The sequence below is a fragment of the Bufo gargarizans genome, chromosome 1 (genome assembly GCF_014858855.1).
Source record: "Bufo gargarizans isolate SCDJY-AF-19 chromosome 1, ASM1485885v1, whole genome shotgun sequence".
NCBI classification, from domain to species: Eukaryota; Metazoa; Chordata; class Amphibia; order Anura; family Bufonidae; genus Bufo; species Bufo gargarizans.
The window spans coordinates 440,900,294-440,927,521 of NC_058080.1; the positions used below are offsets into that span (position 1 = coordinate 440,900,294).

The 27,228-nt window shown below is 48.7% G+C and overlaps 1 protein-coding gene across 3 annotated transcripts in view; it reads left to right on the plus strand.

The window, feature by feature from the left end:
* PSIP1 (PC4 and SFRS1 interacting protein 1) overlaps positions 1 to 27,228 on the plus strand; it is a 118,429-nt gene that overhangs the window by 88,110 nt on the left and 3,091 nt on the right. For 2 of the 3 annotated variants that reach the window (XM_044272217.1, XM_044272198.1), the window contains exons 12-16: positions 425 to 540; positions 1,893 to 1,939; positions 2,024 to 2,094; positions 21,469 to 21,570; positions 25,516 to 25,732. In XM_044272217.1, the coding sequence (XP_044128152.1) occupies positions 425 to 540; positions 1,893 to 1,939; positions 2,024 to 2,094; positions 21,469 to 21,570; positions 25,516 to 25,732 (553 nt within the window). The remainder of the gene's footprint in view (positions 1 to 424; positions 541 to 1,892; positions 1,940 to 2,023; positions 2,095 to 21,468; positions 21,571 to 25,515; positions 25,733 to 27,228) is intronic. The other variant, XM_044272208.1, reaches the window with a different exon arrangement.

Consider the following 27,228-nt stretch of genomic DNA (forward strand, 5'->3'; position numbering starts at 1 on the left):
AGAGCTGCATATATCTGCAGCTCTCAGTCTTGATTCCTAAAGGCTGGTATCTCTCCATGTAGAGCGGAGTTGTTTTTAAGCTTAGATTGTTACCTTTAAAACAAGACACCTCTGGCTGCTACACAGACTGATAGATTGTAGGACAACACATGCATCCCCCTTCAGCTGGATGTGATCTCAGTATCAGTAAATGAGCTGTGATAATTGCCTATTATGAATTGTGGCTATTGTGTTATCTGCCATTGTAATTCTAGCTGTGATAAGACTGCTAAGAATAGATCTGGACAGGACGTCTAAACCTATAAAGCTTGGTGGTTAATGTTTTGTTTTTTTTGTTTTTGTTTTTTCTTTACATAAAAGCTTGATTCAAGCAATAGTTAATTTTCTGACGACACAATTCATTTTATAATTGTTTTTCAAATAGAAGGGAAAAGCTGGAAAATCTTCTCAATCTGCTCAGAAGAGAGGCCCAAAGCCTATACAGGAAAAAGAAGTTGTTGAGAAGAAAAGGAAACTGGAAGATAAAGTAGAGTTGGAAAGGTGAACAACTTAACATTAAACGTTACCAAGTTAATAAAACTGTGTATAATACCTAGATATTCTATTTACTACTTTTTTCTGTTCAAGGAATCTGTCAGTTTGACATTCCTTTCATAAAAAAAAAATATGGCTACAGCCTTAAAGGGGGTTTCTGGGGTATTGATACTGATGACCTATCCTCAGGATAAGTCATCAGTATATGACTGGTGGTTGTCTGACACCCGAAGCCCCGCTGATCAGCTATTTTGAGAAGGCACCAGCACTCCTGTGAGTGTCTCAGCCTTCTCCATGCTCACCAAACACAGCACCATACGTTGTATAGCTGCTATGGTATCGTGCTCAGCCCCATTCACTTCAATGGGAGTTCTGGTGCTTTCTCAAACAGCTGATCAACCTGGGTCCTGGGTGTCAGACCCCACTGATCAGATACTGATGACCTATTCTGAGGATAGGTCATCAGTATCAAAATCCCTGAAAACCCATTTAACTAAGACAGTCTGTAGCCCAGGGATCAGCAACCTTCGGTACTCCAGCTGTTTTAGAACTGCAACTCCCAGAATCCACCTTTCACTTCTGTGGGAGTTGCAAGAACAGCCAACTAAGTGTGCACACTGGAAGTTGTAGTTTCACAGCAGCTGGAGTATCGAAGGCTGCTGATCCTTGCTCTAACCGCTGATTTGCCCCGGTCCGATTTATTTGAATTTGCTTAGCGTTCTTGGCACACAGAGCTGTCATATTTTCTGGAATATATGGCAACCAGTATCTGAATAGTCCTTTAAAGAGGACCTGTCACGTCCTCAGAGAAATACAATTGACTGCCTATTTTGCAGCTGTATCTTCCGCAGTTCAGTGTGTGTACTCGGTGTCAGCTGAGTGCTGAGGAACAATTGCCTGACATTTTCACTGCCATCAGATTCCCAATCTAACAGCACTGATGACTGCCAAACAGGGGAGGCTAGGAGCAAAAAATAAATAAATCCAGAGCAGGGATCGTGGAAGATACAGCTGCAAATGTATGCAGCCAGTTGTATTTCTGCTAGGACTTGACAGGTACACTTTGAGCTGCCCACACACTAGAGATTTCAGACAGCACTGCAACTGCAATTAATAATTTCTTTATTACTCCAGCCGAAGATGGTGCATTATAGTAGCAACATTTCGTAATCCCATAACACGATTCGGCCCTTTGTCAAGCCAGTTTTTGTTTGCACCCTGTTTGAGGGGCAGTACACTCTAATTACACCACATCATCTCTACCTAATAAAGGTTGTCTACCCCTAGTCTAATCATCATTTTTTATATTACTACATCTTACTGTATATAATTAACATTTAGTGTTTGCATCTGCACAGCAAAGAGAGCAAAAAATCAGAAGTGAAGAAGTTTGACAAGAAAAAAGGTTTGCCTTCATCATTTATTTATTTATTTTTGCCCAAACTTCAGTTTTGTGATCATTAAATTAATAAAACATGTTCTATTTTAGAAGTCTCCATAGATTCCAGACTTCAAAGGATACATTCTGAAATTAAGAACTCTTTAAAAATTGACCACCAGGTATGTGCATTTAGCTATCATTTTTGAAGCTATGTTGTAATTTTAAAAAGTGAGCTTTCTATGTAAGGGTACTTTCACACTTGCAGCAGGACGGATCCGACAGGCTGTTCACCATGTCTGATCCATCCTGCGGCTATTTCACCGTGCCCACGGACCGCCACTCCGTCCCCATTGACTATAATGGGGACGTGGGGCCGAGCTCCGGCGGTGCACGGAGAAAGCCCGCCGGACTAAAATTACTGCGTGTCCGGCGGCTTTCTCCGTGCTGCACCGGAGCACCGCCCCCGTCCCCATTATAGTCAATGGGGACGGAGCGGCGGTCCGCAGGCACGGCGAAATAGCCGCAGGAACGATCCGACATGGTGAACAGCCTGTCGGATCCGTCCTGCCGCAAGTGTGAAAGTAGCCTTAGGAAGGATTTTGCCTACTTTTGGAAATTGCAAAAGTGGGGATATAAAAGATTATTCTGCAGAACGGGGCCCCTGTTAACTGCTATGGCTACTTTCACACTTGCAGCAGAGTGATCCGGCAAGCAGTTCCATCGCCGGCAAAACGTATGCCAACTGATGGCATTTGTAAGACTGATCAGGATCCTGATCAGTCAGAAAAATGCATTGAAATGCCGGATCAGTCTTTCCGGTGTCATCCAGCAAAACGGATCCGTCATTTTTTTTAAATTTATTTATTTTCGGAAGGACGCATCTGGCATTCCGGTATTTTGAATGCCACATCCGGCACTAATACAGGTCCTTCTCAAAAAATTAGCATATTGTGATAAAGTTCATTATTTTCTGTAATGTACTGATAAACATTAGACTTTCATATATTTTAGATTCATTACACACCAACTGAAGTAGTTCAAGCCTTTTATTGTTTTAATATTGATGATTTTGGCATACAGCTCATGAAAACCCAAATTTCCTATTTAAAAAAATTAGCATATTTCATCCGACCAATAAAAGAAAAGTGTTTTTAATACAAAAAAAGTCAACCTTCAAATAATTATGTTCAGTTATGCACTCAATACTTGGTCGGGAATCCTTTTGCAGAAATGACTGCTTCAATGCGGTGTGGCATGGAGGCAATCAGCCTGTGGCACTGCTGAGGTGTTATGGAGGCCCAGGATGCTTCGATAGTGGCCTTAAGCTCATCCAGAGTGTTGGGTCTTGTGTCTCTCAACTTTCTCTTCCCAATATCCCACAGATTCTCTATGGGGTTCAGGTCAGGAGAGTTGGCAGGCCAATTGAGCACAGTAATACCATGGTCAGTAAACCATTTACCAGTGGTTTTGGCACTGTGAGCAGGTGCCAGGTCGTGCTGAAAAATGAAATCTTCATCTTCATAAAGCTTTTCAGCAGATGGAAGCATGAAGTGCTTCAAAATCTCCTGATAGCTAGCTGCATTGACCCTGCCCTTGATAAAACACAGTGGACCAACACCAGCAGCTGACATGGCACCCCAGACCATCACTGACTGTGCGTACTTGACACTGGACTTCAGGCATTTTGGCATTTCCCTCTCCCCAGTCTTCCTCCAGACTCTGGCACCTTGATTTCCGAATGACATGCAACAGTCCAGTGCTGCTTCTCTGTAGCCCAGGTCATGCGCTTCTGCCGCTGTTTCTGGTTCAAAAGTGGCTTGACCTGGGGAATGCAGCACCTGTAGCCCATTTCCTGCACACGCCTGTACACGGTGGCTCTGGATGTTTCTACTCCAGACTCAGTCCACTGCTTCCGCAGGTCCCCCAAAGTCTGGAATCGGTCCTTCTCCATAATCTTCCTCAGGGTCCGGTCACCTCTTCTCATTGTGCAGCGTTTTCTGCCACACTTTTTCCTTCCCACAGACTTCCCACTGAGGTGCCTTGATACAGCACTCTGGGAACAGCCTATTTGTTCAGAAATGTATTTCTGTGTCTTACCGTCTTGCTTGAGGGTGTCAATGATGGCCTTCTGGACAGCAGTCAGGTCGGCAGTCTTACCCATGATTGCGGTTTTGAGTAATGAACCAGGCTAGGAGTTTTTAAAAGCCTCAGGAATCTTTTGCAGGTGTTTAGAGTTAATTAGTTGATTCAGATGATTAGGTTAATAGCTCGTTTAGAGAACCTTTTCATGATATGCTAATTTTTTTAGATAGGAATTTTGGGTTTTCATGAGCTGTATGCCAAAATCATCAATATTAAAACAATAAAAGGCTTGAACTACTTCAGTTGGTGTGTAATGAATCTAAAATATATGAAAGTCTAATGTTTATCACTACATTACAGAAAATAATGAACTTTATCACAATATGCTAATTTTTTGTAGAATGACCTGTACATTCCTATGGAAAAAAATCAGTTCAGGTAAGTGTTCAGTTTTTTCGCCAGAGATAAAACCGTAGCATGCTACGGTTTTATCTTTTGCCCAGTGAAAATCACTGAACTGAAGACATCCTTTATGCATCCTGAATGGATTACTCTCCATTCAGAATGCATGGGGATATACAGTTCTGCCCAAAATTATTTATACCCCTGGCAAATTTTGACTTAAAGGGGTTCTCACTGTTTACCGCCGGCCCACTGACGTCACGACTAGTATCAACTAGCGTGGGCGCGGCTAAGCTCCATTCAAGTGAACAGAGCTTAGCCCCGCCCACGCTAGTTGATACTAGTCGTGACGTCACTGGCCCTGCGGTAAACGGTGAGAAGGCCGAGGCACTGGTGGAGCCCTGCTGCCTTCTCAAACAGCTGATCGGCGGGGGTTCGACACCCAGGACCAGAAGATATATATACAGAGGATAGATAATCGGTTAAATGAAAGTGCAGAACCCCTTTAAAGTTACTTTTATTCAACCAGCAAGTCATTTTTTGACTGGAAATGACATAGGTGCCTCCCAAAAGATGAGATGATGTACAAGAGGCATTATTGTGGGAAAAAAACATTTCTCAGCTTTTATTTACATTTGAGCAAAAAGTGTCCAGTTGAAAATTATTCATACCCTTCTCAATAATCAATAGAAAAGCCTTTATTGGCTATTACAGCAATCAAACGCCTCCTATAATTGCAGACCAGCTTTTTGCATGTCTCCACATGTATTTTTGCCCATTCATCTTTAGCAATGAGCTCCAAATCTTTCAGGTTGGAGGGTCTTCTTGCCATCACCCTGATCTTTTAGCTCCCTCCACAGATTCTCAATTGGATTCAAGTCTGGACTCTGGCTGGGCCACTCCAAAACGTTAACGTTGTTGTCTGCTAACCATTTCCTCACCACCTTTGCTGTGTGATTTGAGTCATTGTCATGCTGAAATGTCCACTGGTGCCCAAGGCCAAGTATCTCTGCAGACTGCCTGATGTTCTCGTTGAGAATCCTCATATATTGTTTTTTTTTTTCATGGTGCCGTTTACTGCGATTAGGTTCCCGGGTCCATTGGCTGAAAAACACCCCCAAAGCATTAGGTTCCCACCACCATGTTTGACAGTGGGGATGGTGTTCTTTGGGTTGAAGGCTTTTCCTTTTTTACGCCAACTGGACACTTTTTTTTTTTTTTTTTTTGCTCAAATTTAAATAAAAGCAGTGAAATGTTTTTTCCCCCACAATAATGCCTCTTGTACATCGTCTTATCTTTTGGGAGAAACCTATGTCATTGCCCGTCAAAAAATTACTTGCTGGTGGAATAAAAGTAACTTTAAGTCAAAATTTGCCAGGAGTATGAATAATTATGGGAAGCACTGTACCTGATCAGTTCTTTTCCGGCATTGAGCCCTTTTGATGGAACTCGGTGCCGGAAAAGAAAAACGCTAGTGTGAAAGTACCCTAAGGGAGTTTTGAATAAAGCCGATCGCTAGCTTGGCTATGTCCCAGCAGTCCCATAACTTAGAATAGAATGGAAACGCCCTTAACAAGGAATGGGGGGGGGGGGGGTGCTGTGCTGTGTGCGCTTCACTTTGGGAGCCCCTTTCAGGAGATAGGGGTGGGTGTTAACATCTACCTTAAGAACAGGGCTTTGAGCTAAATTGGAGCACACCAAACACTGGCTTGGCTATTTCTGCCAGTCCCATAGAGGTGAATAGGGAGGTGGCCATGCATGCGTAGTGCGCTCTCGATTCATTTCTATGGGACTTCCGAGAATAGTCAAGTGCACTTGCTCAGCTATTTTCGCAACATCCATTGTAGTGAATGGAGGATGGCCGCGCTTGATTCCTTCACTTTGGGGGCTGGTTCTGGAGATAGGTGTGAATACCTGACTTTAATGATCTATCCCAACAATATGGCATCAAAGTCGGAGATGAGACAAACGCTTTAAGGAATTTGATATCATTACACCTTGCCCAAATACCTTTCTTTGGACAGGCCGGCCTTCTCACTCCACCTTTCTTGCCTTACATTGTGTAAATCTATATACTGCTAATGAGTAAGGGTGCCTTTTACAAGGGAAGATTCCTGTCCATTAACAAGAGCCGATCAGTGATACAGCACGTCAGTTGGCACTCGATAAATGCTGTTTTCATGCAGCAATCATTGTTGTACAGGTCCTTCTAAAAAAAATTAGCATATTGTGATAAAGTTAATTATTTCCTGTAATGTACTGATAAACATTAGACTTTCATATATTTTAGATTCATTACACACAACTGAAGTAGTTCAAGCCTTTTATTGTTTTAATATTGATGATTTTGGCATACAGCTCATGAAAACCCAAAATTCCTATCTAAAAAAATTAGCATATCATGAAAAGGTTCTCTAAACGAGCTATTAACCTAATCATCTGAATCAACTAATTAACTCTAAACACCTGCAAAAGATTCCTGAGGCTTTTAAAAACTCCCAGCCTGGTTCATTACTCAAAACCGCAATCATGGGTAAGACTGCCGACCTGTCCAGAAGGCCATCATTGACACCCTCAAGCAAGAGGGTAAGACACAGAAAGAAATTTCTGAACGAATAGGCTGTTCCGAGTGCTGTATCAAGGCACCTCTGTGGGAAGGAAAAAGTGTGGCAGAAAACGCTGCACAACGAGAAGAGGTGACCGGACCCTGAGGAAGATTGTGGAGAAGGACCGATTCCAGACCTTGGGGGACCTGCGGAAGCAGTGGACTGAGTCTGGAGTAGAAACATCCAGAGCCACCGTGTACAGGCGTGTGCAGGAAATGGGCTACAGGTGCCGCATTCCCCAGGCCAAGCCACTTTTGAACCAGGAACAGCGGCAGAAGCGCCTGACCTGGGCTACAGAGAAGCAGCACTGGACTGTTGCATGTCATTCGGAAATCAAGGTGCCAGAGTCTGGAGGAAGACTGGGGAGAGGGAAATGCCAAAATGCCTGAAGTCCAGTGTCAACTACCCACAGTCAGTGATGGTCTGGGGTGCCATGTCAGCTGCTGGTGTTGGTCCACTGTGTTTTATCAAGGGCAGGGTCAATGCAGCTAGCTATCAGGAGATTTTGGAGCACTTCATGCTTCCATCGGCTGAAAAGCTTTATGGAGATGAAGATTTCATTTTCTCGTGCTTTTTTCCATTGGGGGACACAGACCATGGGTATAGCTTAGAGGTATTAGTAGGAGGGACACTATGCAAATGAAAGAGCTCCTCCTCCTCGGGCTATACCCCCAGACTCCACCAGGAGGAACTCAGTCTTTGCTTAGTGTCTGGTGAAGGAGGTTGACACTCTCTGATTCTACTCCTTTTTGTTATTTTTATTCTAGATGGGGACACAGGTCGGCATGGCGCCTTCCTGGTCCCCCGTGGAGTGCCCGCCGCCGTCTTTGGGACGTTGCCTGGCTGCCTCCATTTCCCCCCAAGAAGATAAGTGGATCCGGGCTCGACCTGTTAGCTCCGGCATCCCACCAGCTGCTGGGACGCCTGCTGCCTACCCTCCTCCAGAGCACTGTTCTCCTGGATTGGAGTCAGAAGTCTGAAGAGGCGCATCCCTGCTGGTCTGGACATCGAGGGAGCATGCTGAGCAGATAAGTGTTGCCCAATCCCTCCCCCTCCCTCTGTGTCTATTTGTCTGTGGCTGCCTGGGTGAGCTTGAAGAAGGATCCTGATGGGGCACTTTCTTCATTTTGGCACTGGAGTACTGGCATCTCTTCCCCTTAAACTGTGGGCTTCAGCGCTTCTCTCGTCGGGCCTTGGCTGCTGCGCTCCCTCAGCGCCCGCCGGCAGGCCGCTCCTCCACGTGGTGCGCTTATTTTCGCGCATATTTTCGCGCTCGCGCATATTTTCGCGCGCTCGCGCATATTTTCGCGCGCGCGCGCATATTTTCGCGCGCGCATATTTTCGCGCGCGCCATATTTTCGCGCGCGCGCATATTTTCGCGCGCGCGCTTATTTTTCGTGCGCGCGCTTATTTTCGCGCGCTTTTTTTCGCGCCATAATGACGCGTTAGGGGAGGCGGAGCCTCGGCATGCCGCTCTGACTCTCCTTACACCGGAGACTCTGTTTGCTCATGGCCGTGCAGCTCCTCATCACTCTACTCCGTTTTGTGCCAGGCAAGCTGGTAGCTCAGTGGTACTGCTGCTGTTGCCCCATGTCCAGGCTTTCTGAGTTCAAAGCCCCTTTCAGCCTTCAAAAATTGTTTATATTATTCTAGATGGGGACACAGGTCGGCATGGCGCCTTCCTGGTCCCCCGTGGAATGCCCGCTGCCGTCCTTGGACGCTGCCTGGCTGCCTCCATTGCCCCCCAAAGAAGACAAGTGGATCCGGGCTCGACCTGCAGCTCCGGTATCCCACCAGCTACTGGGTCTCCTGCTGCCACCCTCCACCAGAACACTGCACTCCTGGACAAGGAGTCAGAAGCCTGATGAGGTGCATCCCTGCTGGTCCTGGAGTCGAGGGAGAAGTTCTGCAGGAGCAGATAAGTATTGCCTGCATCCCTGCCTTACCCCCCTCCTCCACCCCTCCTCCACGTCCCTGGGGGCCTGCGGTCCCCGCTTGGGCATCTGCCATGTCCAGCGCGGCCGCTAAATTGGTCTTAGTCACCAAGGCAACCATGTCCTTTAATCCTGTGGCGCTAACGACTCCATCTCTCTCAGTGGTCCCCACAGTGGGTGACTGACTACGAAGAGGCAGCGTGAGCGGCAGCATCCCACCTCGGATGTCTCTGTCTCTCCACCCCCCTCACCTCGCCGGTGGCGCTTGCGGACTGCTCTTCCCCCTCCCTAGGGAGAGTACTCCGAAGGAGAATTATCCGGCTCGGACGAGCCACGTCCTTTTTGGACTATAGGGCATTTTCAAATCCTGTGACGCCAACCACCTCTCTAAGTGGTTTTCCACAGAAGACGCCCGAATACTAACAGGGAGCGTGAGCAGCAGCATCCCTCCTCTGATGGCTCTGGCTCCCCCCCCCCCCCCCCTCGTCTAGAGGCGCGTTCGGGCGACTCTCCCCTCCCTTAGGGAGCGCAAGTCTGAAGGAGAATTTCCGGCTCTGATTAGGTCATGGAGCGGGACCCCTCGCCTAAGCTCTCCACCAGGGTGGCTGACTTAGTGGTGACTGTCCGAGACACCTTTATTCTCCAAGGGGATTCTCCTCCTTCCACTGGTCAGGAGTTCCCCCTTTTTCCGTCCAGGCAGTCGGAGACTACCATGTTCCCGGTCCATGAGGGATTTTTCCGCGGTCATGTCCAGGGCCTGGGGTGGTCTTAATAAGGTTCTCGACCACCCAGCGCATGAATATACTTTCCTTTCCCTGCTGACGGCGAGGAGAGGTGTCTCCTCCCCCTAAGGTGGATCCTCCGGTGGCCGGATTAGCCAATTATGTGGCCCTTCCTGTCTTAGTCAGTTCCTCTTTCCAGGATGCTGTAGACAGACGCATAGACTCTCTTCCAGGTCCTTTTTTCGCTGGCAGCGCGTCCCTGTGACCTACCTTTCACTCAGCAGGGGTAGCCAGTGCTCTCTCGGTGTGGTTACAACACCACCACCAGGAACTGGCGGTACGAGATGCGGCTACTAACACACTGGAGTTGGTTCTCCAGATGTCTCAGGCTTCTAACATTCTTTGCGAAGCTTCTAGGGACATTGTTTCCCTCTTTGCCCGCAGGTTGGCCATCTCTGTCACTCAGCGCGAAGAGATCTGATTGAAGGTGTGGGACGCTGACGCCTCCACCAAGCGTTCCCTTGCTAATCTCCCCTTTGGGGTTTCCAGGCCTTGTGGGGATCAGCTGGACGAGTTCGTCTCTGCATGCCTTTTGCCGTTTCTCATCTGGTAGGCCGTCGCCTGCTTCCTCCGCCGGGGGTCTCAGGTCGCCCGCAAAGAGGCCTTCCTTTGCACCAGCCTTCCCGGCACTAGAGGGCCCAGTCAGCCCGCCCTGCTGCTCCTAGGCCTATCACATGTCCCGATTGCGGGATCCCACCATCGATTCCTGCGCTTCGCCATTATGGGTCGACACTGTCAGTTTGTCGCCCTTCCTTCGGGTTGGCGACCACCCCGCGGGTCCTTGCCACGGTCCTGGACCGCTCATGGCGCTTCTTCGTACCAGGGGCATTCCTTTGCTGCCCTGTCGGGACGATATCCGGATAGAGGCCCCCCTCTCTACCGCAGACCACGGACAGCGTCCGGATCACTGTTCAGACCCTGGAACGGTTCGGCTGCCTGGTAACTTTCCCAAACTCCTGCCTCTTCCCGTCCCAGAGGCTCTCCTTCCGGAGGGTGATTTTGGACACCTCGGCTGCCAAAGTATTCTACCAGCCTTCAAGTCCTCCCAGGTCCAGGGGGCAGTGTCGCATCTGCTGCGCTCCCCGTGCCTCTCCATTCGGGAATACTTGCAGGTCCTGGGTCTTATGGTAGCCTCTTTCGAGGCCTTTCCATATGCCCAGTTTCACACTCGCCTGGCGCAACAGGAGATCCTTTACCTTTCAGCGGGTTCGGGCAGTTCTCCCTTGGTGGCTGTTCCCAAAGAACCTGAGGTCGGGGAGTTCCTTTCTCGCATTCTCCTGGACGATCGCCGCCACCGATGCCAGCATCCTGGGTTGGGGGGGCGTTTTCCAGTCTCGCACGGTTCAAGGAATTTGGCCGGCGGCAGAGTCTCGCCTTCCAATCAACTTTCTGGAATTGAGGGCGATTTTTTCCGCTCTCTCTCCTATTGGACCTCTCTCCTTGCGGGCCTCCCAGTGCGGGTTCAAACGGGCAATGCCGCGGCCGTGGCCTATATCGACCATCAGGACGGGACCCGCAGCCGGATGGTGATGCAGGAGGTGAAGTGAATTCTGACGTGGGCGGAGACTCACGTTCCGGTGTTGTCAGCAGTTTGCATTCCAGGAATGGACAACTGGACAGCGGACTTTCTAAGCCACAACACGGTGGATCCAAGCGAGTGGTCTCTGCATCCAGAAGGGTTCGAAGAAATCTGCCACAGATGGGACCGTCCGGATGTGGACTTAATGGCGTCCGGGTTCAACAACAAGATCCCAGTGGTCCTGGCTCGCGCCCGTGATCCGGAGGCGTACGGATGGATGCGCAGGTGTCTCCGTGGCAGGACTTCAGCCTCCTCTGTTTTCCTCTCCTGCCAAAGGGTCTACGCCAGTTCGAGGCGGAAGGGACTCCGACCGTTCTCATCACCCCAGAGTGGCCTCGCCGCGCGTGGTTTTTCGGACGTGGCTCGGTTGCTGGCGGACGCCCCATGGCCTCTTCCCGACGGACAGGACTTACTGTCTCAGGGCCCGTTCTTCCGCCGGAATTTGCGGTCTCTTCGTTTACCGGCGTGACTGTTGAAACCGCCATCCTGATAAAGATGGGGTTCTCGGATTCAGTGGTTAGGACCATGATCAGTCCGGGGAAGTCTTCTTCCTCCCGGATTTACTATCGTACCTGGATGGCCTTCCTATCCTTTTTTGAGGTTTCGGGGTTCCCCCCCCTTCGGTTTTCCATCTTGATGGTACTGTCTTTTCTTCAGTCTGGGCTTGTGCAGGGACTGTCGCTTAGTTCCCTGTAAGGTCAGGTTTCGGCGCGGGCCGTCAGAGGTCCCTTGCTCTTAAGGGTCCGGTGGTGACCTTTCTTCGGGGGTGGCGCATTCGGTTCCCCGTATGTTCCCCCTTTGTCTCCTTGGGATCTCAATTTGGTTCTGCGCGCTCTGCAGTCGGCTCCCTTCGAGCCTTTGAGGAGGGTCTCTCTGACTGTTCTCATCTGGACTTCCTTGTGACCATAGCTTCTGATACAGCTACATAGCGTAGTGATTAAAGTTCTGGGCTATTATGCAGTGGCTGTGAGTTCACGTCCCATCACGAGCTTTTAGGTCAGACTGGTGTCGAAGCTGGCCGCTCTTTCCTGTCAGGAGCCTTAATGGTTTTCCTCCAGGATTAAGTTGTGCTCCGTCCAGTCCCCTTCTTTTTGCCCAGGGTGGTCTCTCCCTTCCGCCTTGATGAGGATCTTGTCTTGCCTTCCTTTTGTCCTTCTCCGGCTAACCCCAAGGAACGCACTCTGCATTCCCTGGATGTTGTACGGGTCCTGAAGGTGTGTCTCGCGGCTACTGCTTCCGTCCGCCGTTCTTGGCGCTCTGGATCTGCTTGGCTATTTCCGCGGCTTGTTACGCTTGTGGTGGAGTTCCCCCGGCTAGAATTGCCGCTCACTCCATTGGGGCGGAGGGGACTTCCTGGGCAAGACGCAGTCGTGCCTCTGCGTCTCAGCTGTGTACGGCGGCCACCTGGTCGTCCTTGCATACCTTTGCAAATTTTTGTCAGTTGCATTCACTGGCTTCGGCTGATGCGGCTTTGGCCGCAGGGTTTTGCAGGCTGTGGTTCCTGTTTGACCGTTGGGGCGTTCCTCCTGGCGGTGCTGATATTTTTTCCCACCCCATGGACTGCTTTTGGACGTCCCATGGTCTGTGTCCCCCAATGGAAAAAAGCACAAGAAAAGGAGATTTTTGTGAAACTCACCTGTAAAATCTTTTTCTCGCCCATTTTCCTTGGGGGACACAGACCTTGGGTATAGCTCAGCTCCCTAGGAGGCGTGACACTAAGTAAAACTGTTAAGCCCCTCCTCCATCAGCTATACCCTCAGCCTGGAGATAGAGGCTACCAGTTTTAGCTTAGTGTCCAAGGAGGCAAGACACTCCCTGCTACTGCAGGGCTGTTTTCTCCTTGTTATTTTTACTTTTTCTTCTAATTTTGTTATTTTATTTTTTCCTAGGGATACCAGAGACGCATTAGACCTCTCTGCTCTCCCGGGGTTGAGCTGCGCCAGTGCCAACTTATCTGCACTGCTGCCTCCCCCACAGAAGCAATAGGAGGATCTGGGCAGCAATGGCTCCCCTACATCCCGCCAGCTAGGGGGTCGCCCGCACGCCAAGCCCCTCTTCCAGCTTCCTGCCACTGCGGTGCCAGTGGCTGAAGGGGCGACCCTGCTGGAAAGGACTGAGGGTGAAGACGTCGGACGGTGAGATGGCTATTCCAGCCCATACCCCGTCCCTATCTGCAGCATCTACCCCTCTGGGTAAGGGGGGCACCCGTGGTCGCTCATTCTGAGCGCTCATCTGCAGGACAATGCAGCACAGCAGCATCCTCAGCACCCCCACGCCGTTCCCCCCCACGCTGCTATCTTTCTCCCCCCCCTCCCCCTCATTCGGGGCTGACTCCATTTTTCTCTTCTCTCTCTCCCCCTTCCCGCCGAGAACGGGGGGCGGGGCTTAGCGGTTCCGGCAGGGGGCGGGGCTTACGCGCGCGTCATTTTGGGGGCGGAGCTACGTTCTCCTTCACAGGAGACATTTCAAGCGCTGGAGGGGGCGGAGCTTGTTCCCCGCGCTTTCTGCTGAGGTTTCCCGCGCTTCCTCACTCCTGACAGGAAGCTGGGACACGGTGGGGGACTCTAACCTCCTGTGTACATCGCTCGGCTTCTGTGGGCGCTCTCTGCTTCTCTCTGCTGCTCACTGCTGTTCACTGCTTCTCTGCTGCTGCTGATCTGGGCCATCTCCTGACGTTCTTCTGAGGCACTGGTAGGACAGTTAACCCTCTCCTAACCCTCCTGGTCATAGCTGCTATAACCCTTTGTGGTCTCTATATTAGAGTACAACCACACTTCAGCATGTCAGATCCCACAGGTGCCCCCAAACCCTGGTACCATGCCTGTACCGCCTGTAAGGAACTTTTTCCGCGGGGGCAATCTGAGCCGCATTGCCTTGCATGTCAGGCCCCGGTGCAGGGCCCGCTTCCCGCTGCGCCCCCCGGTGCCTCTGAACCCCCTGACTGGGCTAGGTCTCTGTCTCAGGCGGTGGAAAGCCTTACACACGTAGTGGGCCGTCTCGTGGATAGACCGCCTGTCGCACCCGCTGGGACTACCGTTTCTGCCGCCCCCACTGGTTCCCTGCCTCCCAGCGAATCTTCCAGGGCCCGGCATACTCAGAAACGTTCAAGGGTTGAGCGCACATCTTCTCCAGATGCTTCGCTCTCTCCGCCATGCGTGCGAGCTCAGTCAAGTCTATCCTCTCAAAGGGATACGCTTTCTGAGGGAGGACTGGCGGATTCGGACGTGGACATGGACTCAGAGCTTCCGTCCAAATTGGCGTCCGCGGTGGGGCATCTTGTCACTAGCATCCGTGATACCTTTCAGCTACACGATGACCCCCCCAGCTCTGAACAGGCCGGCGTGTCCTTTCTCCGCCCCAAACAGGCCTCCAAGGTTTTTCCCATACACGCTGATTTTTCTTCTGTGGTATCCAAGGCTTGGACTCGGCCTAACGTCCGCTTTATTACACCCAAAAAGCTGGACATTTGTTATCCCTTTCCAGCGGATTCTGTGACCACGTGGACATCCCCGCCTAAGGTTGATCCTCCCGTGGCTCGCCTGTCCAAAAGCACTACTATTCCTGTACAGGACGGATCTTCCCTCCAGTCTGTTGAGGACCGTCGTACGGAATCCCTCTCCAAGGCCATATTTACTGCCTCTGGTTCGGCCCTTAGACCGGTCTTTGCCTCCGCCTGGGTTGGCAAAGCGGTCTCTGAATGGGGTTTGCAACTGGAACGGGAGTTAGGGTCGGACGTCCCTGTTCAGGACCTCCGTTCCTTAGCCCAACTAATTGTTCAGGCCGGAAAATTCGTCTGTGAGGCCTCCCTTGATGCGGGTGCCCTCATTGCCCGTTCCTCTGCCCTGGCAGTTTCTGTCAGGAGGGAACTCTGGCTGAAGGTTTGGGTGGCGGACGCCGCTTCCAAACGCTCTTTGGCCGGCCTACCATTCACGGGTTCCCGCCTGTTCGGAACCCGTCTGGACGAACTTATATCAGAGGCCACGGGTGGGAAGAGTACTCACCTCCCCCAGTCCAGGCCAATGGGCGCCCCCCGTGGTCGCGCTGGTTCGTCCCATTTTCGGTCCTTTCGCAAGCCCACCGGGTCTAGACCCGCGGCCAGTTCTTCTTCCTCTGGCCCAGCCCAGGATAGACGCAAGAAGCCGTTTTTTCGGACGCAACCTACCTGGCGCAAGTCCCAGCCTGCACGGGCTCCCACAGGCCAGCAGCCCTCTGCCTGAAGGTGCGCCCCCACCTTCTCCTATTCAGGAACGTATGGCGGGCCCACATCTCAGACGCATGGGCGCTCGAGATTGTATCTTGCGGATACAAAATCGAATTTGCGTCCATTCCGCCAGACCGTTTCTTCCGATCCCGTCCTCCGCGAGATCCCGTACGAGTGGCCGCCTTCTTCGCGGCCATTCACTCTCTAATGGACAAGGGTGTCGTCGCCCCCGTGCCTCCGACGGAAAGGTTCAGGGGGTTCTACTCGAACCTCTTTGTGGTTCCCAAGAAGGAAGGCTCAGTGCGTCCGATCTTGGACCTAAAACGCCTGAACCGTTTTCTCCGACTGCAGAGATTCCGGATGGAGTCTCTCAGGTCCGCAGTGGCCTCCCTGGAAAGAGGGGATTTCATGGCCTCAATTGACATTCAGGATGCATACCTCCACGTTCCGGTTGCTCCATTTCATCACCGCTTCCTGCGCTTCGCGGTGGGGGACGATCACTTCCAATTCGTCGCCCTTCCCTTTGGTCTGGCGACGGCTCCTCGAGTGTTCACCAAGGTCCTGGCCCCTGTCTTGGCCCTTCTACGTTCAAGAAGTGTTTTTCTTCTCCCATACTTGGACGACATCCTGGTCAAGGCACCCTCCTTCTCTCAGACATCCCGCAGTGTGGAACTCACTCTGGAGACCCTGACGCTGGTTCGGTTGGATTATCAACCACCCCAAATCTTCCCTTACCCCCTCCAGACGGCTGATCTTCCTGGGGATGCTCCTGGATACAGAGTTGGCGGAGGTCCGCCTTCCGTCGGACAAGCGTCTGGCCCTTCGCGGGTCGGTTCGCAGTCTCCTCCGTCATCACCGCCCTTCCCTCAGATCCAGCATGCGGTTGTTGGGAAAGATGGTTGCCTGTTTCGAAGCGGTGCCGTTCGCACAATTCCGATCCCGCACCTTTCAGAGGGCAATTCTGTCGGCCTGGGACAAATCACAGAGGAGTCTGGACAGGACCTTTCTTCTGCCTCCCCTGGCTCGGGCTTTCCTCGGCTGGTGGTTGCATATCCCTCTAAGGGGGAAGTCCTTCCGTCCACTGAACTGGCTGGTGATTACCACAGATGCCAGCTTACGGGGGTGCCAGCTTCCCTCCCCGGTCCGTCCAGGGCGTTTGGTCTCTATCGGAGTCCAGACTTCCAATCAATATTCTGGAACTGAGGGCGATTCTTCTGTCCCTCAGACACTGGACCCATCTGCTGAGGGGCCACCCTGTTCGGATCCAATCGGACAATGCCACGGCTGTGGCATACATAAACCATCAGGGAGGCACTCGCAGCGATGCAAGAGGTGACCCTCATTCTCCTCTGGGCGGAGACGCACGTGCCGGCCTTATCTGCGATTTACATCCCGGGGGTGGACAACTGGGCGGCGGATTTCCTCAGCCGGTCCACCATCGACCCGGGAGAATGGTCCCTGCACCCAGAGGTGTTCGAAGCCCTTTGTCTTCGCTGGGGTCGCCCCGACGTGGACCTCATGGCCTCCAAATTCAACCACAAGGTCCCCCTATACCTGGCCAGGGCACGGGACCCGAAGGCATACGGCGCCGACGCGCTCGTCCTTCCGTGGCGCGAATTCTCCCTTCTGTACGTCTTTCCTCCTTTTCCCCTCCTGCCACGGGTTCTTCGGAGGATCGCGGCAGAGGGCGTCCCCGCGATTCTAATCGCCCCGGATTGGCCCCTCCTGTCTTGGTACGCCGACCTAATGATGCTGTTGGCAGACGCACCGTGGCCACTGCCCTCCAGGGAAGACCTTCTCTCTCAGGGACCGATCTTCCACGAGCATTTAGGCTCGCTACGTTTGACGGCGTGGCTATTGAGACCGCCGTCTTAACGCGACGGGGTTTCTCCGCGGACGTAGTCCGCACCATGATCCGGGCTCGTAAGCCCGTATCCTCTAGGATCTACTATCGGGTTTGGAGGTCCTATCTGGGGTTCTGTGAGTCCCGGAGCATCCTACCTCTCCGGTTTTTTCTTCCCACAATCCTGTCCTTCCTCCAGTCGGGTCCGGACCTGGGGCTGTGCCTCAGTTCTCTGAAGGGTCAGATTTCGGCGCTGTCTATTCTTCTTCAGCGTCCCCTGGCCCCTCTAGGGCCAATTAAGACCTTTTTACAAGGGGTGGCTCACTCTGTTCCGCCGTACCGCCCTCCAGTTCCTTCCTGGGACCTGAATGTGGTGCTCTCGGCGCTCCAATCAGCCCCCTTCGAGCCTTTACGGGAGGTCTCCCTTCGCCTTCTGTCCTGCAAGGTCATCTTTCTTGTGGCCGTCACGTCTCTCCGACGGGTGTCGGAGTTAGCGGCTCTTTCTTGCTCCGAACCTTTCCTGATCTTCCACCAGGATAAGGTTGTGCTTCGGCCTGTCCCGACTTTCCTGCCAAAGGTGGTCTCCGCCTTTCACATCAATGAGGACATCGTCCTTCGTCGCTCTGTCCCTCTCCTTCCCACCCCAGAGAACGGGAACTGCACCGTCTGGATGTGGTCAGGGCGTTGAGGATTTACTTGGAGGTCACCGGGTCCTTTCGGCGCACGGACTCCCTGTTTGTGGTTCCGGAGGGTTCGCGCAAAGGGTTGGCGGTCTCCAAGGTGGCTATTGCCCGTTTCATTAAACTGGCGGTGTCTGAGGCTTATCGAGCCAAGGGCAGACCTCCGCCTTTCGGCGTCACTGCTCATTCCACCAGAGCAGTCGGAGCTTCCTGGGCGCAGAGGCATCGGGCCTCGGCTGAACAGTTGTGCAAAGCAGCCACTTGGTCCTCTCTGCACACTTTCACAAAGTTCTATAGGGTGCATACGCATGCATCAGCGGATGCTGCTTTGGGCCGCCTGGTTTTGCAGGCAGCGGTTTCCTGATGCTCTGGTGGTGTTCCGCCTTGGGTTTGTGGTCCCTCCCTTCTTGGACTGCTCTTGAACGTCCCAAGGTCTGTGTCCCCCAAGGAAAATGGGCGAGAAAAGGAGATTTTTGTATAACTTACCAGTTAAATCTCTTTCTCGCTCTTCCTTGGGGGACACAGCACCCACCCTTCTGTGTTTGGTTACAGGGTTATGGTCTGGCGCCCCGTTGGGTTGCTGGCTGGTTGTTTCCGTTATTGGTTGTTATCCTTTCACTACTTGGACACGCAACTGGTAGCCTCTATCTCCAGGCTGAGGGTATAGCTGATGGAGGAGGGGCTTAACAGTTTTACTTAGTGTCACGCCTCCTAGGGAGCTGAGCTATACCCAAGGTCTGTGTCCCCCAAGGAAGAGCGAGAAAGAGACTTAACTGGTAAGTTATACAAAAATCTCCTTTTCTCGTCTTTTCCATTGGGGGACACAGCTCCCACCCATTATTCCTGTTGCAGGAGGGGTCTTTAGTTCAGTTTTTCTGTTTCTGGTTGGACCTTATGGCTTGGTCCGATGGTTTCCATGATTTTTTCTTGCTCCTTCTCCTACTGCTTGTGCAACGCCTGAGTTCCTCCTGGTGGAGTCTGGGGGTATAGCCCGAGGAGGAGGAGCTCTTTCATTTGCATAGTGTCCCTCCTACTAATACCTCTAAGCTATACCCATGGTCTGTGTCCCCCAATGGAAAAGACGAGAAAAAGATTTTACAGGTGAGTTTCACAAAAATCTCCTTTTTCAGCACGACCTGGCACCTGCTCACAGTGCCAAAACCACTAGTAAATGGTTTACTGACCATGGTATTACGGTGCTCAATTGGCCTGCCCACTCTCCTGACCTGAACCCCATAGAGAATCTGTGGGATATTGGGAAATGAAAGTTGAGAGACGCAAGACACAACACTCTGGATGAGCTGAAGGCCGCTATCGAAGCATCCTGGGCCTCCATAACACCTCAGCAGTGCCACAGGCTGATTGCCTCCATGCCACGCCGCATTGAAGCAGTCATTTCTGCAAAAGGATTCCCGACCAAGTATTGAGTGCATAACTGAACATAATTATTTGAAGGTTGACTTTTTTTGTATTAAAGGGAATCTGTCACTAGCGATTTACCAATTTTTTTTCCCCATGAATCCATGTTTAACAGAGTACCTGTTTTCCATCTGTGTTCTTCTTTTGATTGTGAGTCTTGTCATTTCTTCAAAAAAGCGATTCTTCTGATATGTAAATGACGCTGTAAGGAGCCCAGAGGGGCGTTATTCTTTAGTGCAGTGCCCGCCTAAGTTTGAAAACGAATAACGCCTCCCAGTTCATCTAAATCTTAGGTGGGCACTGCACTTCAGAGGGGCGTTCCTGGGCACCGTGGAGAAAGAATCACGCCCCTCTGGGCTCCTTACAGCGTCATTTACATATCAGAAGAATCGCTTTTTTTAAGAAATGACAAGACTCGCAATCAAAAGAAGAACACAGATGGAAAACAGGTACTCTGTTAAACATGGATTCATGGGGAAAAAAAATTGGTAAATCGCTAGTGACAGATTCCCTTTAAAAACACTTTTCTTTTATTGGTCGGATGAAATATGCTAATTTTTTTAGATAGGAATTTTGGGTTTTCATGAGCTGTATGCCAAAATCAGTCAATATTAAAACAATAAAAGGCTTGAACTACTTCAGTTGGTGTGTAATGAATCTAAAATATATGAAAGTCTAATGTTAATCAGTACATTACAGAAAATAATGAACTTTATCACAATATGCTAATTTTTTTTAGAAGGACCTGTATGTGATCATCTAATGAACAAGTATTTGGACATTTGTTGGGATATCTGCGACATGGGGCTCAGATCAGAAACAAGTATAATTTTTTTCCTGATCATTAACCATTGTCAACGCTGGACCTGTTGCTCTCTCATCACACACTGCAAGGAAGACCATGTCTGCAGCTCCTCATACAGATGTGCCACCCGAGCAGCTGCACAAGTTTTACACAACCACAGTTTTACATACCTGGCATGGGGCTAATGGCGCTGGCTGGGGGACATGATGATGGTGGCAATGGCATGGGGCTGATGGCATTGGCTGGGGGACATGATGATGGGGCTGATGGCACTCGTGGGGGGCATGATGATGATGGTGGCAATGGCATGGGGCTGATGGCACTGGCTGAGGGACATGATGATGGTGGCAATGGCATGGGGCTGATGCCATTGGCTGGGGGACTTGATGATGATGGTGGCAATGGCATGGGGCTGATGGCGCTGGCTGGGGGACATGTTGATGATGGTGGCAATGGCATGGGGCTAATGGCGCTGGCTGGGGAAACATGGATGATGATGGCCATGTAATTTGTATACATACAGAAGAAAATAATATATCGTAATATATTGTTATATTGCACATGCTTCAAATTATATCGCAATATAGATTTTAGGCCATATCACCCAGCCCTAGTGTAAGCCATCCTCTGAATAAAAAGAGAATTGAAAAAGTGCTTTGTATGTTCATTAAAGGGTTCATCCCATGATTAGAGTCAAAATTAATAATCTGACATCCTATAGTACATGACAATTTCTCATGTCATGCTAAGCTAGAACCAGCCTTGTACCTCACATGGATCCAGAATTCCTCCCATTTATTGTGCTAATTGCTGTGCTCTATTTATTTCAAGCTGTCAGTGCAGGGGGCATGTCCTTTTTCAGGGGACATGTTCTGTCTGCTGCAGCGGTTGGTGGTTGAAAGGTGGAACTGAGCATGTGTCCCCACCTGCATAAGATAAACGGGCAGAGAAATATGGAATAAACAGTAGGTGGCGCTATACAGATAGTTTGAGTAACTTAGTGGCTGTACAAAATGTTTAATTGCATACAATTATAAAGGTATTTAGATCTAGGTGCTGCTTTCAAAAATGTAGTGTATTTTTTGTGGAACAATCAGTAAAAAATAAAGCAGCCTTTTGTGTCTCCTAACCTGTCCTTGTCTGAGGATCTATACACTGTTTCCTTACAAATCGTATTTTGCCATTTACTTGACTCTTACTTATTTGTGTCTTTTCTTTAGGATGTACATAGATGTATTAATGCCTTGAATGAGTTGGCCTCTCTTCAGGTCACCATGCAGCAAGCCCAGAAACATACAGAGCTAATCACTACCCTGAAAAAAGTAAGGCCTATCCCTGTGTTTTCTTTTTGTGCCTAAAATAATGTGACTTGTACGCCAAGTTCGGCATAATACTGTATTTTCCGGCATATAAGACGACTTTCTAACACTAGAAATTATTTTCAAAAGTCGGGGGTCATCTTATACGGCAGGTATAAGGTATAAACTCAGATCCGATAGTATATTCCAAACCCCAGGCGTTCCCATGGTTACGGGGGCGCTTGCCTGGGGGTTAGAATACACAATCGGATCTGAGTTTTCACGGGGACGCTTGCCTGTCTCTCTCCCACCTGTGCTGCCGCGCCCCAAATCCTGGATCCCAGCGCGGCCCCTCTAAATTTATTCACTGTAGGGCTGCTACAGCTTCACAGCGCAGCGATGTATCAGCCACTCACAGCAGTATAATATCTAAAGACTATTCCTTAACCGGCAGTAACTTAAACTTTAAATCAGCGCTGTGATCTTTATAACCTTACAATGAAGGTCTGGTAACAGGCAGAGCGGGCGGCAACGTAACGTCACTCACTAACGTGATGCGCCTGCTCCGCCCACTTTATGAGTGGAGCAGGCGCATCACGTGAGTGACATTACGCCACCGACCGCTCTGCCTGTTACCAGAGTTTCATTGTAAGGTAATAAAGATCGTAGCGTAGCTTAAGTTACTGCCAGTTTAGAAATAGTCTTTAGATGTTATACTGCTGTGAGTGGCAGGGCCGGTGTATTGGGGGACAAAGTTATGGGGGAGATCTGTGGATGACACATATAGCATAAGATTCTATATAATGTCATCCATAGTTTTCCCCCTCCCCATAGCAGTGCCATCCACTGATCCCCCTCCCCATAGCAGTCCCATCCATAGATCCCATCCATAACAGTGCCATCCACGGATCCCCCATGGCAATGGACCCACCATCTTTTCCCAGCCCCTAGTAGTTCCTATGTGGAAAACTGGGAATCTGAAAAGAATAAGGTAGGTTACCATGGCAGCCAGGACGATACTGAAGCCCTGGCTGCCATGGTCCGCTCCCTGGACTGGAGAAGATAGTCTTGGAGACAGGGAGGGCTGGGCACTCCAAACCTTATATTATAAATGGAAAAGTTGGGGGTCATCTTATACGCCGGAAAATATGGTAAATATAAATTTATGGGGTCATTTATCAAACTGGTGTAAAGTAGAACTGGCTTAGTTGCCCATAGCAACCAATCAAATTCCACCTTTCATTTTCCAAAGAGCTGTGCACTGTGCAATTAAGCCAGTTCTACTTTACACCAGTTTGATAAATTATCCCATTAGGATTTGGTTTTAGTTCAGTTTTACCTTACAAGCCGTGCAGTTTTTTTTGTGTTTAAATTTATTTGTTTAGGAATTCAGAATGTTGCTCTCAGACTTTTATCATATCTATGCAGGAGTCTTTCTTTAAAGGAAAAAGATATGACCCGTATTACTTATAATATGTAATGCATTCAGCTGTATAGGACTAAGCATGGCATCAATCTTGTGACTCTCCATGAGGTGGATACTAGGGTATTGAGGAAAACATGTACAGTAATACTACCTGCAGCAGGACCTCAGCAGATCTAACATCATTCTCAAAAAATTTTTTTTACTATTACAGGGATTATCCCACCATTTAAAATAAAAATCTGACATCATATAGTACACAATAATATATTTCTAACAAAGCTAGAACCAGCCCTGTACCTCCCATGGATCCAGAGATCTCCCCAGTCATTGCTCTGCTAGATTAATATCATGCTCACAGTTCAATGGGAGTGTCTTTTCTGCTGCAGCTCAAGGGGCGTGTCTCAGCTCTTCCTATCACAGCTCAGGAGGCAGTTGAAGGATGACACTGAGCATGTGCAGTTAATCAGGACAAAGAAATCAAAAATAAAATAACAGCAGGTGGCGCTATACCGATACATTTTATTTAATAACTCGGTGGCTATGCTCAATTTTTTATTACATGCAATTACAAAAGTATTCAGATCTAGGTGCTGGTTGAAAACTGTTGAATACTTTTTGTGGGACAACCCCTTTAACTAAATTAAAACAAATTGGCAACATGACAACCTCACCTAGAGACAGGCAGCCATGTTACAAATCATCTAGAGTTAGATAGCCACGTAAAAAAAACTGAGAAGTAGCTGTTGTAATAAATGTAATATAATTTTGTTTCCACCATTAGCACTACTTGGTAATCCCCGGTTGTGTCCATAATCCACATTTATGTAATGTATGACTGGCGCTTACTGTATGCCAGGACTCGCATGTAGAGTTGTTGCGATATCAAATTTTTGATTCGATTTCGATGCCATAAAAAAGTATTGCGATACTCGATGCCATAAAAAAAGTATTGCGATACTCGATACCACGCGAAAAAAAAGAAACCAAATAAGTCACCTGCATTCTGCATTTTTTGTAAATTTATTTTTTCTGTTCCGCCATTTACTGCATAGATTTAAAAAATATTTTAATAGTTTGGAAATTTCTGACGTGGCGATATGTTTATTTATTGTTTATATATTTTATACGTGAAATTGGGGGGTGATTTATACTTAATATTTTGGTGGGGGGGGTTTCTTTTTTTTTTTTTTGCACTTTTTATTTAAATATAAATATTTCCCCCCACCACCACTTAGGGATTAGAACTTGGGATCTTCTAATCCCTTGTCCTATACACCCTAATAGAGCTCTTTTAGGGTAAATAGGACCTCACCCTCTCCCTGTGCTTTGTGCACACAGCAGAAGGGAGCTGACCATGGAAGGCTTCAGTAGCGTCCTGGCTGCCATGGTAACTGATCGGAGGCCCGCAACTTCTGTGGCCACTGCCACCAATGATTTTAATATTGGGGGGGGGGGGCTTGGGTGGGGGAGGGCACACTGTGCCACCAATGATAATTAACCCTTAACACAGGAGGCGGGTACTGGCAGCAGATCAGCAGCAGTTAACCCCTCAGGTGCTGCACCTGAGGGGTTAACTGCCGCTGATCGCAGCAATTCTGCTGCCGGCACCTGCCACCTTATATGGGTCTAGGCTTTAAAGGGGTTCTGCACTTTCATTTAACTGATGATCTATCCTCTGGACCCTCAGGAGGATTTAGCAGACTATGAGGTTGTGGTAGATTGTTCTACTGTTCAGCAACACCTGCACAAATATGGCCTTCATGGAAAAAGAGGGTGGCTTCTATAAATGGATAATGATCCTAAACACACCTCAAAATCCATAATAGATTGCCTCAAAAGGCCAAAGCTGAAGGTTTTAACATGGGCCTTCCAGTTCTCTGATCTGAACTTAATTGAAAATCGGTGGGTAGACTGCAAAAGAGCAGTGCATGTAAGATGGCTGAGGAATCTCGCAGAACTGGAAGACTTTTGCAAGGAAAATGGATGAAAATCCCTCAGAGTTGAAAGACTTTTGCCTGGCTACAAAAAGCGTTTTTGCAAGTTGTGATCCTTGCCAGGGGGGTGCTAATAGGTACTAACCATGCAGGGTACCCAAAGTTTTACTTCAGGCCCTTTTTCCTTTTTTATTTTGAAAATGTAAAAGATGAAAATAAAAAATGTTTTTGTTTTTTTTTGCTTGTAATGCAAAGGGAATGTGTCATATTTAACTTTATGCCTCTTTGAGATCATTTCATCTTCAACTTGCTTAAGTGTTCACAGAAACAGTAATTTTGGCATGGGGTGCCCAACTTTTGCATTATGTACAGTATGTATACATTGTTTGAATCTCAGTTCAGTTTAATTAGCCAAACAAAACTGCTATTTGTGAACTAGGCTTTCCACATTTTCATGACTTATTTGAAGACCAGTAATGCCATTTTAACATTTTTTTTTCTTATGTAAAATGACATGAAAGCACGCTAGCTGAACATAATTTAAGACGTACAATAGAATGATTGCGTATATTGAAAATGTAATGTGTTATTCTCTTGTGCATTTTACAGATACGGCGGTTTAAAGCCAGCCAGGTGGTAATGGAAAAAGCCACAATGCTTTACAACAAGTTCAAAAACATGTTCCTTGTTGGTGAAGGAGACTCTGTAATAACCCAAGTTCTTAATAAGTCTTTAGTAGAACAACGGCAACAGGAGGAAGCTAACAAAGGCAAGGAGCCTGGGAAGAGGGGACCTCATAAGAAAGTGGAAAAAGAACACACCTCTGGTAATTTTAGCAGAAGTATTTCTTTTAACCCCTTAAAGGCTATGTACACCTTTTGGAAGCAGTTTTTGTTTCATTGCATTTTACTCCTTTTTTGGATAAAAATCATATTCAATTAGTCATTATTAAAAATATTGAGCCGTTCTGTCACAAAGAACTAACTGTTTTTCTAGCTGTGTGACTGGTACTTTCACTTTGTGCCGGTCATCTAATGACCCTTATTTCTAAACTACTAAGAGGTCATAAACACTTATTTAAGCCTAATTCTTATCAGTAAGATAAGAACTGAGCTATAATAAGTGTTTATAATGTCAGAGAGCAGAGATAAGTAATCCGTCTGCTCTCTGACTGACGGAAAAGAATGAAAATCCCCAGGCAGCTAGTAGAGCATGTTAGCTCTGTACCGAAAAAAGTATTCCATATTGTTAAGACCAATTGAAAAATGATTTTTAGCTCAAAATCAGTACAATGCAATAATGAAACAAAATTGGCCCCAAAGGTGTACATAGCCTTTAAGGACACAGCAAAGTCTAGGTGTATTCTGGTTATCTAATGTTATTCCCTATCCACATTATACGGGATAACAATTAGATTGGTGTGGGTCCTACAACTGTACTTTGCTATCTCCGGAATGCTAATGGAGCGGTCGCGCACATGTCCAGCCAACTGCTCAATTAATTTCAGTGGGAGAATGGGGGGGGGCGGGGGGCTCCACCCCTGTTCTTGTGATCGGTGGGGGTCCCTGTGGTAGAATCCTCACCAATCTAATAGTTACCCCAGGAGATAACTTTCCATAACCGGAATATCCTCTAAGGCCCTGTTTAAGTCAAATCATACTTATGTGATTATCACTTGTGTCTAAGTACTGTGGACAAATTCCCTTATTAGCAGATCATTTATTTTTTCATTGTTTCTTCGCACGAGGAATGCAGCAGGATAAAATGTTAGCAAACCAACTTTACTTGTATCTCAGTCCTACCTGTTTGTTAGGCCTCTTGCACACGACCGTGTGCCCCGTGGCCGTATTGCGGCCTGCATATGGTGGGTCCGCAATACACTGGGCACCAGCTGTGTGCATTCCGTGTCACGGATGCTGACCCATTCACTTGAATGGGTCTGCAAATCAGGAGATGCGGAATGGAAGCACTATGGAGTGCTTTCGTGGGGTACCATTCCGTTCTTCCATTCCGCAAAAAGATGGAACTTGTCCCATAGCATGCTACGGTTTTATCATTTGCCTGATCAGTTAAAACGACTGAACTGAAGACATCCTGAACGGATTACTCTCCATTCAGAATGCATAGGGATATACCTGATCCGTTCTTTTCCGGTATAGAGCCCCTGTGACTGAACTCTATGCCGGAAAAGAATAACGCTAGTGTGAAAGTAGCCTTATCCAGAGAATCAGAAGTGCTGCACTTTAACCTACTAAATTACAGTGGAGTGTGTTTTCTAAAGACTGTAAAAAAGGATTCAGTCCACAGGCATTTTTTTCCAAT